The following is a 15,144-nucleotide window of genomic DNA, read 5'->3' as shown; positions in this document are numbered from 1 at the left end:
ATGTACTATTACATCTGCAAGGCATATTACTTAAGATAGGCTTAAATAATATGCCTTGAAGATCTAATAGTACTAATAACAAAAGTCTCCCTTGATCTTTTTATAAATCTTCGTATAAGTTGGGCCCATAAATCAATATATGCAGAGCAAAATAAAAACAATACAGCAATTATCTCTGGATGATTTCTGAAAACTGCTGTTTCTTTTCTTTGAAAAAGAAAATATTATGAAATTATTAGAAGAACCTAAATATACAATTTAGCTGTAAGAGTAAAAAGATAAAACCCCACATAATCTTCTTGACTTTGTAACCTTGACATAATGTTTATAAACTTATAAACAATCATGGCTTATAAATGACACAGTAAATGATATTAAAAATTATTATCTTATTTGTGTAATGGTCTTTTAAGCATATGTATTCTAGGCCTCTTTAAGCTGTGGGTTAATTTCTGTATTTTATCTCAATATTTCTGAAGGAAGTTCATTCCAGAACTCCAAGCTGAATACCAAGAAAATCTGGCCATGTCTTGTTACCTATCAAATCAAGGAACTAAGCTGTTTGGCTGACATTAGTATGTAGTCAGGATCATGCAAAATTTTTGTAGATAACCAGAAATAAACCAGCATTTTGTATTTAATTCAGAAATAAGTGGAAGTATAATTATTTTAATATTTAGATATGATAATTTTGGATCATCTCACAGCAGGTTTGCTGCTATTTTCAGTATATTGAAGTTTATTTAACTATCTGTTTACCTTAATCATATTTGTATAGCTGCTCATATCATCAAAGGCGTTTCTGGGTAGTGAACAACAATAAGATAAAAGCAAAATTAAATCAAAATTGTGAAATATACGTCTAAAAAACCCTTATTAATAAATATCCTAAAAGTGAAAAATAAAACCCACAGTAAGGGAGGGTAAAAATGGCCACCTCAACAATGGAGCCATCCGAGCAAATCTCTGTTTGCCTTGGAGACCCAGGTCTGACAAAAAGTCAATGGTTTTTCGGTATGAAGGGAATCTTATTCAGGGGAAAGAATGTTCCATGAGGTAGATGCCATGAAAGAGAAGGCATGTCTCCTGAGATCCACTAAATGAAGATTCCTAATACAGTAACTACAACTTACCGACTCTGTCAGATCTAGTGGGTGGGCTGATGTAAATGCAGAGAAGCAGCCTCACAGATAACCTGCTCCCATGCCATGCAGGGCTGTAAATATAAAAAACAGCCCATGCCACTTTCTGCACCAATTGAAACTTTCAGATATCCCTATGTAGAGCAGGTTGCAGTAATTCAGTATTGAGGTGACCAGGGAATGAATGATTGTAAGTAAGTAATATGGAGTGCTGATCAGGAATAGGTGCAACTGGATGAATTGTGTATAAAATAGTCCATATGTAGTACAGGTATTCATCGAGTTATGAGAATTTAATTAGCAACCACTCCAAATAACGACCCCCTCTCCCCCAAATATTTATGACCCGCACCCAAAGTTACATATGTTGCAGCACCACAGTGGTTGCTTACCCTTGCAACCAACTGCAGAGACGCTGCAACATGCCCCTTGCCTATTCCCGCCCCCCCAATCCTGCCCTGCCGGGTTTCCACAGGCACTGGGCCTGCTTTTTTAGCCTCCAAGATTCCATTTGCTCTCCCCATTCCATTTCCCATTGTTTACTCTTTTCAAAGATCTCCAGAGCTCCAGAAGAGGCTAAGCCGCATGGCAGAAAAAACTGAAGTATTTTATTCAGATGTTGTAAGAATGTGAGATATAAGGAAAACAGCTTTGCCAGCATCTGAATAAAAAACTTTGTCTTGTCTGCCATGAGGCCAGTGGTCCTGCAGGCTTCATTTGGGCCCAGATTGGGTGGTGCCAGCAGCTTCCTGCTTGCTGCTGGCTGGCTGGTTTGAATGAGCAGCTTCAGGGATTAGGGTGTGAAGACAGGGTCGGCAGCCAAACAACTTGGAGCTTGAATTTAAGTTCAAGAAGACAAATTAAACAAGCTCCAAATTGATTGGCTGCCATGTCCCAATCCCTGAAGCAAACCAGCCAGCCAACAGCAAGCAGGAGGCTGCTGGCATCACCCAGTCTGAGCCCAAACAAAGCCTGCAGACCGCTAAAGTAATGTAATGAAGCCTACAAATTGTTACATCTGAACCAATCACATATAGGCTTTCTTTTAGGAACAGATACAAAATTAATATATTAGTCAATACTCTTGACCTTTACAGTATCTCAAAATGAAAGCCATATTTGAATTCCCAAACATTCCCAAACTATTTCTTTGTATAAAAGCAGAGTTGGGCATCACATACTGTAACAACTAGTTCACCCAGCACTGGAAATGTGTGCATGCAGCATCAAAAAACATTGCAATTTGCTCGTGTGAGCCGTCCACATCTGTGTGGTATCAATAAACATGACAATTCTCTCGCGCAACTAGGACAAGATTGCGCCAGGTGGGTGGGCAGAGCCACCCATAGGTCGCAATTACCAGTTCGCTCGAACCGGTCCGAACCGGCAGCAGCCCACCACTGGATAAAAGTGACTACTATATATCCAGATGTGAAGGATTTTCACATTCCCAAAATTATAATATTTCACAGCAAAGTATTTTTATCTCGTTTAGATTCAGCTCATTCTATTTCCTGAGGAGGTAGTAAAAGAAGTGTCTCACTAGTGTATTGACACAAGTCATCATTAAATCTCTTCATGATACTTCTGAGTAATAAATGTAAATTTTAAAAAGCATTTGAGATTTTAGGAACTATTGCAAAGATTTCTGGTACATGCATTTGAGTAAGCGTAATAAAAGCAAATTCTTACAAGTCTAGTTTTATCATTTAAATGCAAATTTTGATTTCTCATTGTGGTTGAAAGAAATTGTAGAAGAGAAGCATGTTGGTTGGCCAAAACCTAGAGAAGTCTAATATCTGAGAATGGACCTTTAGCCATATTTGCCATTTCTTTAATGGCAACCATTTAATAAATACCTTGATCATCTACTATCAGTCATCTTTCCTTTTTTGATAACTTTTTTTCTTTAAATTATATGAAAATTTGAGCAGAGACATTATGAAATATCAGTTAATTCTGAGGAAGCTCTAAACTGCATTTTCTCACTTCCTAGTTCAGTTGTGCTGACAGTAGAGGTACCATCTTCTTCTTCCATTGCAAAAATTGCCCATGCCTTCTATTTAATGTTACTCCCCACAAAAAACAAAGAAAAGGGAAGAGATTTCAAAAGCACCATGATGTAAAGGGTATCATCACTACCTCAGTCTTCACTGCATAAAAGCAACTGCAATAAGAGTACTGTGAGCAGGGATGGGAAACTTATATTTTCCATTTTTTAAAAGTAGGCTTTTTAAATACTACATACTTTAAAAAAAAAAAAAACCCACATTTTTACCCATATTGCCAGAACGGGAAATTTAGATGGCCTAACTTAAGAAAATATATAAATGAAAGTTTCTCATACATCAAACAAATAGCTGCTGACCCCTTGGGATCTTGGTGGTTTATGTTTCATACATCTCATCTGATTGCTACACTGAGCCAAAAGCTGGAAACAATGATATAGAAAATTGTTTCAGCTCTGTGTTCTCCAAAGATACTCAATTGATACCATACATTTTAAAAGTTTAATTTAATTAAATATTCCTCTCTCTATTACAGGCATCACCAACCCCAGACTGCAACCCACTACTGGGCTGTGGCCTATTTGGAATTGAGCCATGTGAATGGCTGGTCGGAGTGTGCCTGTGCATGCATGCAGTTCAACTTGCATGAAAGGTGGGCTGGCAGGCATTTATGTGCACATGTCGGCTGACTACTTGTGCCAGGCGAGCTGAACACATACGGTCTGGCCCACCACTCATGCAAGGACTGCATGTTCATCAGCTTGCTGCTTGCGCAGGCCAGTTCCCCTTTCCCACTCAGGTGGACCGCCAAACTGCAAAGTTGGGGAAGGCTGCTATGTTGTATTTCTTTTCATATCTTTATTACAGAAAACATGAAATAGCTAATTTTTAAAGAGGCAATTTAATCTGTGGAAAAAAGAGATACTCAGTTGAGGAGTGTTGTTTGTCTCCTATGCATTTTCAAACTAAAATAAAGCTGCTTAAGTAATAGCATTAGAGAGATATAATGACTGTCTCCATGGGACCAGCTCAGAGGACAGAATAAGATGTTAAGATGCTGAAATGAATTGAAGCATCTCAGCAAAAGAAGCAAAAAGAGGAATGATTTGTGCCTTTCATTCTCCTTTCTTTCTCTGCCATTATAATACAAATTATCACTAGACCACAGTCTTCCTGGGAATATTTTTTGTATTCCCCATCTTTTTTTTTTATCCTTAGAGCTAGTCTAGTATAGTAGTTAAGGCACCAGACTTGAAGTCAGGAGATTGAATTGTTGTCTCCCTCTTAGATACAAAGCTCACTGGGTAACTTTGAGCTAGTCATTCTCTGTTAGTCCTGGAAAGCAGGCAATGGCCTAATAGAATCTTGTTAAAAAGAACTGCAGGACAGATAGTTGCCAGGAATCAACACTGACTTGATATGTATGCACATGCAAATGTGCACACACATATTGCTTGTGCGTGTGCATGCACACACATCTTGTAATGATAATGATCAAGCCAAAGATACCCTGTGGCTAAGTAAAATCCTAAAACTAGGATTGCCTCATAAATTACCATATTTTGGGAATAAATTATAGCAGTACACATGATTTGGGAACAAAACTAATAATGACACAGAAGTGATTAGGACTAGGGAAGGGCTAAAAGCAACGAATTAATTAAAAATTAAAAACATTTAATCTGTATAAAATCAGAGAGATGACAGCCAACCAAACACATTTTCAAGTTGCAATTAACAATCTTGTTTCCTAAGGAGGACTTGGTTATCTCATTTTGTTTTTCCTTATTTCACAGCACTTAACAAGATTCTGGCATGAAGACAATACAGTAAAAACACCATGCAGTTATTAATACAGATGAATGTTGTAGCTCATCATAACTTTCTAAAACAATTTTTGTATTACATGATTATGTACGTATAACTCCCACATAAAACTAATTCTTCAGCCAGAAGTAATCTGAGTAATAAACAATGTAATCTGATTTTTAAGAGGAAATCCCAGAGGAAAAATAAAAGTACAGTTAAATCACTTCTTCTTCTAAGGATGTCCAGATTCTAAATTGCTCTTTTATACAGAACAACTTAATTCTGCTCTAATATTTAATGTAATCCAGTTTCAAGGAAGTGAACCCTTTTAAATTGGTTTCTAAAGTGTTAACATAGGATTAAACAACAGAGTAATTTTTGCAAAAATGGAAGGACAAGGTATTCTGTAAGAGAGAGGTTTGTGGGATCAGAAAAGTGCTAACACCTAAAGAAAATTAGCTAATGCTAATTTTCACACTACAGGGTTTTTTTCCCTTCTTCTTTGTGAAATCCATTGGAAGCCTAACTCTCTCCAAGAAAAAAAAAAACAATAATCTTGCTGTGCATGCTTTGAAATTTATTTGGAAAGTCTGCTTCAACAATTTTCAAAAGTGCAGCCCTTTTCTAAAACAGATGTATTTTCAGATTTCGATGCCTGTAGAAAAATGCAGCTGCTTTGTGTCAAATACTTAATGTGTTAATGTGACGCTTAAAGTAACCACTACTGTTTTTAAGACTCTTGCCTTGATATTAAAATCAGATAGAAAAATGTCTCTATAGCCAGCCACACCTGAGCAGCAAACCTGGCTGACCACTAGTGTGTAGCAAATAAAAAAAATTGTACCCCAGGTAATGTGGCAAACTAATTTCTCACATTTTTTAAAGTTTGAAAATTATTACAGTATATCTATATTTAACTTGTCTCCCAAAAACTGGAAGAGACAATAACTGATTTCCTCCATTTGTTTTCCTGTGGCAGATATTATACTAGTAAAAGCTAACGAAGATCACAACTGAGCATCCTACTAGTATTCTTAATTAGTCTACAGGTAGTCCTCAACTTAGAATCACAATTGGGACCAGAATTTCTTTTGTGAAGCAAGATGGTTAAGTGAATTGTGCCAATTTTTTTGACTTTTGCCATGGTTGTTAATCAAATCATTGCAGTTGTTAAGTGAATCAGACAGGTGTGTCTGGTTTCCTCCAATGACTTTGCTTGCTGGAAGATAACTGGGAAGATTGCAAATGGCAATCGTGTGACCCTGGGATGCTGCAATAATTGTAAGTACATGTTGGTTATCAAGTGCTTGAATTCTTATATAATCATGGGGAAGCTATGACAGTTGTAAGTATGAGGAGCATTTGTAAGTCACTTTTTTCAGTGCCATTGTAGTTTTGAACTAAGGCTAAACAAATGCTTGTAAGTCAAGGACTATGAATACTATTTCTCAAAGGTGTTTTCATTCTAGTGATATAAATTTTGAATATAAACTTTATATCTTGTATTTCGTTTTACAAATAAATAGTGCAAAAAATAAAAGTATTAATACATTATCATAAGTAACATAAATTCTGATATGTGTAGAACAATGATAAATAAAATGCAAAGAAACAAGCTGTGATTAGACTTGGCTTGCAAAATATTTTTTCTTTGGCCCTTCTCACCATTTGGTAGCTGTATTTTGAAGCAGTTTCTGTATTTTAATCTCAGCAAAAACGACTTGTTTATTTTTTGTTTTTATTATTGTTCTTTTCAGCTGTGTCTGATTCTCAGAGATTTCCTGAACAAGCTGTTTTCTTAGCAAGTTCTTGTGAAAAAGTCCCCCCACCTCCCGAAGCGGTTTACATTTATCCTTTCTAGGGCTGAGAGAAAGAGACTAGTCCAAAGTCACCCAGCTGCTTTATGCCCAAAACAGGATTAGAATTCCCACTGTCCCAGTTTCTAGCCTGATATCTTAATCACTACACCATGACTTTTCATTATTCTCATGCCCAATTTCCCATTAAGCATACATTAAGACTGGTTAGGAAATAGATTTCATGTTATGTTTTTTGCCCACAAGCAGAAAACAATTTTGTAGGAAAGGGAGAAAATCATACATTTTCATTCTTAATTTAAAGTTGGAAATATAAATATTCTTACATCATCCCAAATACATGTAGAGCAGTATCACTGAAAAAATGTTTTTGAAAAACTGTTCTGCAAAACAATTAGACCTTTGTTAGAAATACATCTGCTTTGTTCACTTCTCTGTACAAACACAGATGCTAACAGTACAGATATTTATAACCAAAGAAAAGTGTTTGACAATCTGCTGGTGATAATTCTGTCAACAGTATTACAATAAGTAATGTTTTAAGATTTTTGAACAATCCAATGTTAACATTTTAATTGTCTCAGTATATCCTTCCTGATTTACACCTGCAAGGATACAAGGAATGTAAACATTGTGTCAAAAAGAAAAACAAAGTATTACATACATCTTTTGTTGAGTTTTATGTCAAGTTTGTGGTGAATAGGTAGAGATTAAAGAATATCTGTGACAACATCACAGTGTCCTGTTCTAATATACCAATGGGCTTAATTAAGCCACAAGCAATACAGGGGAATAATATAAAATTAATTAGATAGCAAAAATATGGAAGCCCAAGGGCAAGTTTGTAAATGACTCTAAATAAGAAAGAAATAAGGGAATAAACAACTACTAATTACCAACGTTTGGACAAATCTACCATACTTTATGAAGGAGCTGATTTTCTTCCTGCTAAAATAATGTAAGACTTTTTCCAAGAATATATGTGTATGCTTAATCTTACAAAATAAATTAAGAGAATGAATGGATTTTCAAATCAAGCTATAATGTAACAAACAGAAAAAGAAGTCTTGCTTCTCTTATTGGAGTAGAAAGGTATTTTTATTTAGATAGTTTAGGGTACCTTTTATACATAGCATATATCTCTATCTTTAGATATATTTAGATAGGTAGATAGGAATAGGTAGGCAAAGCAAATTTAATAAAAGTGAAATATCCAGAAAAGTAAAAAAAGTAAAGAGGAGGATGACGAAGATTTTCAAGTCATGTCTATGGGCTCACAAATAGAAAAAGAAATAATCGTTCTTGTGTGTGAGCAGAAAAGGAAACCTAGGAGCTGCTATCAGTAGAGAAAGAACTTTAAACAGTCTGTAATAGGAATGAGCTTTATTTCAGTACAGTGATATGTATATGAACCACATATAATTAAAGATGATCAACATTCTATTATTCAGACAGCTTGAAGTACTGAAAATGAAGAATTGAAAGAAAAAAACTATAAATGTTAATTTCAATTTAAAATGTAAATATTATAAGCATAAAATTATTTGGCTTTTTAACAGTTAAATTGAATAACAGAATAACGGAATTGGAAGAGACCTTGGTAATCTTCTAGTCCAACTCCCTGCTCAAGTATGAAACCATATACCGTTTCAGTCAAATGGCTGTCCAATCTCTTTTAAAAACCTCCAGTGCTGGAGCACCCACAACTTCTGGAGACAAGTCATCCCACAGAGTAATTGTTCTAATTATCAATAAATTTCTCCTTAGTTCTAGGTTGGTTCTCCTGGATTAGTTTCCATCCATTATTTCTTATCCTGGCTTCAAGTGATTTGGAGAATAAGTTAACCCGTCTTCTTTGTGGCATCCCCTTAGATGTTGAAACACTACTATCATGTCATCCCTAGTTCTTTTTTTCATTAAACAAGGCACACCCAATTCCTGCAACAATTCTTCATATATTTTAGCCCCAAACACCCTAATTATCTTACTTGCTATTCTCTGCACTTTTTCAATATCATTTTTACATTGTAGTGACCAAAACTAGATGCAATATTTCAAGTATGGTCTTGCAAAGGGATTATAAAATGGTACTAACACTTCAGGCGATCTTGGTTCTATTCCTCTGTTAATGAAAGGAAGGAATATTTCTGATGTTCCCTGCCAAGTTCCCACAAGGAAATTCAATGGTGAAGCTGGCAAATAGTCAGACATTGCTCTTATTCCAGTTTTTTTTTTTTTTGCCCATCTGTGGTCATTCTGTTTCTCTGCTTAGATAAGAAATATATCTGAAATGATGACTCAATAGGAGTCAAGTAGTAAATAATCTAATTTCTAAAGGCACAAAAAAGGATCTTCTCATTCAAATATGTGTGGCTACAGCAATATAATGAATATTTTTCTGTTATGCATTTCTAGTTCATAGTTCTTATATTTGCTACAATATTTAATAAATTGCTTTCCAATTGCAAAATTTAAATTAGAAGATACTTAGCATGATAGGTGCTATACATTAAGATATTTACTGTCTCCTTTTTGTTATGAGCAATAAGTCTTTAAATTGGGTATGGAAATGAAAGAGTGGAAGAAATGAGATACGTGACAAAACCTTTTTGGGAATTGTGACACTGGTATACATACTAGCACTAGTATTTGGTCCTTGAAAGAGTTACAGTAAATGTAACATGGTGAGCAAAGATGGTTCCACAATCACAGTCAGTAACAATGATATTCTATTATTAGAAAGCAAATGGGGATTTTTCTGAAAAATGTTGATTTTAGCAACTCCTCCTAAGTGAATTCCTAAAGTGCTTTATTTCACATTTAGGTTTTAGAAACAGATCCACACATATAATTTAAAGTTAAACCTTTTGAACAGTTCTACAATTATGCATGCCATAGACTAAATCCAAGCATCTAGTGAATTGTTCAGAGCGTGTTAATATAAGGCAACTGGCAGTTGGAACACAGTTCTTTCATCCAGAGTCAACAGGAATTGAGGTGGGTGGCTCTATAAAATGAATAAATAAATAAAAAAATATATGGCAAACCTCTATTAAAAATAGTGAATGACATGAAAAGTGATGAAATATCTATTTCACAAATAGAAAAAATGTACTATATTTTTCGGATTATAAAACACACTCCCCCCCCCCATTAAAAGAGGCTGAAAATTTGGGTGCATCTTCCAAATGTAGCTTTTTCAAAGCTTTTTTTTCAGCCCTAATGAAGCGCTAACGAGTGGTGATATCTGTGCTTTGCCTGCTTTTCTCATTGCTGCTCCCTCCAATGTTAGCACCTCATTGGGGCTGAAAAAAAGCTTCTAAAGCACAGCTGATCATCGGAGGGAGCAGCAATGAAAAAAAGCAGGCAAAGCATGGAAGATCACTTCACTCGTTAGCACCTCATTAGGGCTGAAAAAAAAGCTTCAAATATTTTTACTTTTGCATACTCACCCCTTTGGATACTGGTACATCTAAGTGAGGCTTGGAAGAGTAGAGACGAAACAAAATGGAGTCCGTGCTTCAAAAACAATTTCTCAAGGAATAGAAAATCTACTTTTTCCAATGCAACACATTATTTTGCAAATTGTGGCTATCTTCTCATTTATGTATGCCCTTCAACTTTTCTGTGGAGCAGATAATGTGCTAGTATTACTGCTCCAAGTTTGTAGAATAGAAATAGCATTGATCATGCTGGTTGATGATCTCAGATAGAGTTTAGATAGGAAACTGTACTCTTTTTGGTCCAAATAGACTTCTCATTTGGCCTCAATAATGATTGTTGGAATGATTGTAAGTGATTGTTAATCAGTGTGGCCTCACTTGGAATACATAGTCAAGGGGATAAAAGCATGCATGCTCAAAACCAGAAAATTTAATGTGCTGAAGTTGACCAGAATAAGGACGCTAGACAGATGAATACCTGTTAGGCAGAATCACCCCCCCCCAATTTCCTCTCCAAAAACTGTGTGAAGGTCTTATATTCTCGTGCACTTTATACTCCAAAAATATGGTGTGAAGCTAAAAGAAGGGGTTATGAAATAGGTGGCATGATTTTTTAGAGTGTCCTCTCTGTTCTGGTGAAGATTTTAATCAATGTTATATTCAGATGTGGGGGGCAGGGGCCTTCCCGAAAAGAAATTGAGATAATTCATTTAGTTTTTTTATGTTTTATAAAATCTCTATGCCTCAGTGAATTGCTACCAGAATATTAAGTCCTCTGAGCTTCAAATACATAAGAAAAGTTTATATTTGTCTACATCCTTATTTTTCATTAGACATAATATTAAACGCTACTCATACTGAAAGAGGTAATATTGAATTCATGCTTCTTCCTTTAACTGTGTTTTATTGCATAATCAGTTGTCTAGATTAAAATAATTGGGTTCATACAACAAATTAAACCAGAATCAAATAAACCCTGTTGTAGCTTAGCATAGTATATGAACTTACTCTGATTGTGGCCAAGCAAGGATCAAAGGGGAAGTTTTCATCATTTTTGAAACACTGAGCAAATTCTAATGTAATATGTTCATTAACACTTCTATTGAAATGGATTCCATTTTTTCATGTTTAGTTGCTCTGGTTTCCATTCTGTATTGGTCATATTTAAAATATATTTATTAAAATATATTTCGATTGGTCTACTCTAATTAAATTTAGCTCTACATATCTCTCCTCCATTTTTATATTGCAATGTAAGCTCATGATGTTTTTTTTTTTTAAAAAAAACAAGCTGGAAAGCCAAGGCAAATCATCAAAACCATTAAAAAGCAAAAGTTAGAATATTTTTGACATGTGATGAGACACCTGGAAAAATACAGCATACTTTCACCTAATCCTCCAGGGAAAGATTGAAGGCAAATGAGATCCAGGCAGAAGAAGAACATGGCTTCAAAATGTAAGGGACTGATTTGGACAAAACTCAGCAGCACTTTTTCATACGGTTGTTAATAAAAATAGGATCGCCAACATGATCGTCAATGTCCAATGATGGATATGGCACAAGAAGAAGAATAACACCCTTGCAATTCCCAATCCAACTACATCATATTGATTGTAATGGTGATCATGGTACTGAGGGATGCTGAAAAGGTGTGAAATTGACTACTCTGATCTCTTTCCAGACAGAGAGCACAGTTGCAGTGTAACTTCCTGCTTAATGATTGCTTTGCTTAGCAGTTCCTATTAGGGTCATTATTCAAGGACTACTAATAAAAAGTACTGCATCTTTTTAGGGTCATTTATCAAGGACAACCTGTAAATAGCTACTGCGACTTATATTTTGGAAGCAGAATCTTTGATGTTAAAACTTGTTGAACTAGGTGTACATTAAATTAGAAGGAAAGAAAAATAATAATTCTCAGCAATGTTTTGAGAATGTATTTCTTATTTTCATATTTTTTTTTCAGGTATTACAACAACTTTATTCTATGTACAGAACACAAGGTTACAACAGCAAAGTGCATTTGGCCAAACCCACTAGCTGAAGGCTTCATCACTGGAATCCATAGACAATTCTTTACAAACTGTACCTCAGATAAAGTGCATTGGGAAGATCCTCCGGATAAAATTCTGGTTCCTTTGATTTTCATTCCAATTCTTCTAACAGTTGCCATGGTTGGTTTAGTGGTATGGTGTAGCAAAAGAAATGATATTTTGGTATAACTCAGCATTCATCACAATATTGTTCTTTCTTTTATTGAGAATGGAGTCGAAACATTATATGTACTGTATATCTACATGCACATGTATGTGTGTTTGTATGTGTATACACATACAGAGACACATACATATAAAGACATACATATAAAGACAATTTTGGCAAGTAGAATCTACATTCTTCTGTAGCTACATATATCTACTATAAACATTATTTCTCCAGCAGTATAAACATTGTTCTGATAAAAATTATAGCTCATGACCATAACTCTGTAATGAATAGAAACTGAAAACAATATCTGAATGTACTATATACAATGGAAGTTTGTGGCTTTTAAACTTAAGAATGAATCTCAACTGTTCAACTTCTTTTTAAAGACGATACTATATGTGGACTATAGATTTGAAATGTATGCACATGTGTACTGAACAATTATATTTATGGTAAGAGCTCTTTGGAATTAATTGTGAAAATCAAGGATATTTAAGTATGAATTTTGGGATTTAAATAGACTGTCCTTGACAAAGACATATAACATGTGCATACATGTGCAGCAAAAGAAAGTGAAACACTGTGAATAATGAATGATCAGAGAATTGTCACAATTATGCTGGCTCCTCTATGAATTAGTAAATAAGAAACATGTCCTTGCATGTTTGCATCCTGGACTGGAAATCTACAGAATGGTTTCTTGAAAGGATATGTAGTTTTCTTTTACAAAGCTGCAAAGAGAATGAGAGGAAATTGGTCAGCTAGAAATGTATTCAAGTGTCAAAGAAACTCTTATATTTGTCTCTTTCTGTGTTTTTAAACTGGTAATTTTAAGACAATTTTCCTTCCTTCTTCCTTAGTGTTTTTTTATTTATGTCTGATGTGCTTTAAATGGTCAGATTGCATAAGAAAAAAATATGGCAATCACATTAATACTGATGCATTTCAGATTTTGCATATTTAAATACAATTTATATGTTAGATGTTTTGAATTTCCACACAGACTTGCATATATAGAAGAAATGAGTTTGGGTTAGCAAATATCTTAGACTTTTTCAGAAGCTATACCTCCAGTCAAATGTACAGAACAAATAACTTATATTCTTATAGAAAATCTCAGATTTGCTAATCAGAAGTCTTCTGTAACATCAAAATTACATTATATAACAGTGTTAACATCCACAATTAGAAATATTTTGTTTGTTACCTGCATAATTAAATAATACTAAAACAGCTTACCAATGATCTGATATTCATAGAAATATCCATTATTTTGGGGACCAAGAACTTCAATTCAATGTTATTAATATACCACCTGATTCTTATCAATTACCATAGATGTTTTATTTAAAAAAATGAGATGGCGTATAGGTCACCAAATGTTACCTTGCAATCTGTCTTCAGTGGGATTTATATATGCACATGATTTTTAACTTGCCAAATTAGAATAGTGGAACTGTTATCAATCAGCTGGTACATCCTGTTAAGTGCAGGCTTACTATTATCTCCTTTTTCAGCTCAAATGGTTCTTCTGATATGTTTAACCTTAGACTGCACTGCATTAATTTAAAGCAATGTTGGAAGACAAATTTTATTATATAACTAGAGATTCCACAACCTACATATCCAGACACCATCTGATTTGTTGAGTATATCTGGCTCAGTTTAAGGGACAAATCAGATTCTGTTGTTCTTAACGAATGATAAACTATGGATGGAGCTCTCTGTAGCCTGTTAGTCATGTTTTCATTCATTTGTTGAAGTAGCCAGATGATATTTTGGCTGTTGTCAGCTTTCAGTAATATTAAAACTATATTAAAATTATGATACAACAGGATAGTAAAACCTGCTTCCCCCAAAATATTTTTATTTGTTTGATGATTCTTGCTGTCCTCAATGAACATCGTGATATAGGCTGCATAATAAATATTTTCACGTAGTTGTAGAAATAACTTTTGTTCTTGAGTTAACAAGCTGTTTAAGAAATGTTCTACTAAATCATCCAAAAGTTATAATAAAACAGAGATTAGCCCAAGTGAATTTTAAAGATCTATAATCACTTTGTATTTTTGTTATATTAAAACATATTTTGACAAAACATATCAAACATGAAATTTACCACTTCCACAAATATCAGATTAAGGATTCTGATTTGCTCCTCTGAATAAAGCAGATCTCCAAGTTCACATGATTTACTCAATGAGCAAGGAGGTACTTTTGATAATCTTGACTCTGGAATACTTGGCATATATTGTAATAAAGTAAAGTGATATGATATGATAATATACAGTAGATCCTTTCAGAAAGAATTACTCAATCCATGGCTTCCGGTTCCGGCTGCGGTATGCGACGGGCAGGTTTTGCTCGCCCCGCGCACTCCTGGTGGGCTCCCCTTTGATCGGGGGGGCACAGGACGCCCTGGAGGGGCTCCTGCTGAGGGGGCGGCGTAGCGGGGGATCCCCTTTGTTGGCGGCAGCCGGGGGGGCTCCTAGGCACCGGGAGGCAAGAGGGGAGGCGCCGCGGCGTCTTCGCGTTGAGGCAGCTGGATGAAATTCAAGATTCGAAGGACGCAGTTGCAATGCGGTGAGATGGAGATTCCCCCCATTCCCTTTAATGAGTGAAGGAAAAAAAAACTGTCAGCCTTTTAGAAAAACTTTCAACTTGTGTCTGGGAAGTGTGATTGGAGGGAGGGGGATTCCCCCCCCCCTTGGACAA

The 15,144-nt window shown here is 35.2% G+C and overlaps 1 protein-coding gene across 2 annotated transcripts in view; it reads left to right on the top strand.

The window, feature by feature from the left end:
• Window positions 1-14,746, top strand: part of RAMP3 (receptor activity modifying protein 3) — a 63,553-nt gene extending 48,807 nt beyond the window's left edge. The window contains exons 4-5 of one of the 2 annotated variants that reach the window (XR_014173646.1): window positions 12,188-14,115; window positions 14,150-14,746. Coding sequence is in view for 1 of the 2 variants with exons in the window: in XM_081933834.1 (XP_081789960.1) it covers window positions 12,188-12,443 (256 nt within the window). In the remaining variant the exon portion in view is untranslated. Of the gene's footprint in view, window positions 1-12,187 lie in introns of both variants that reach the window. The other variant, XM_081933834.1, reaches the window with a different exon arrangement.
• The last annotated feature ends 398 nt before the right edge of the window (window positions 14,747-15,144 follow it).

The sequence above is a fragment of the Natrix helvetica genome (genome assembly GCF_964273705.1).
Source record: "Natrix helvetica genome assembly, chromosome: Z".
Classification (NCBI taxonomy): Eukaryota; Metazoa; Chordata; class Lepidosauria; order Squamata; family Natricidae; genus Natrix; species Natrix helvetica.
Note: the sequence above shows the minus strand (reverse complement) of the source record. Positions and strands in the feature narration are given on the sequence as shown.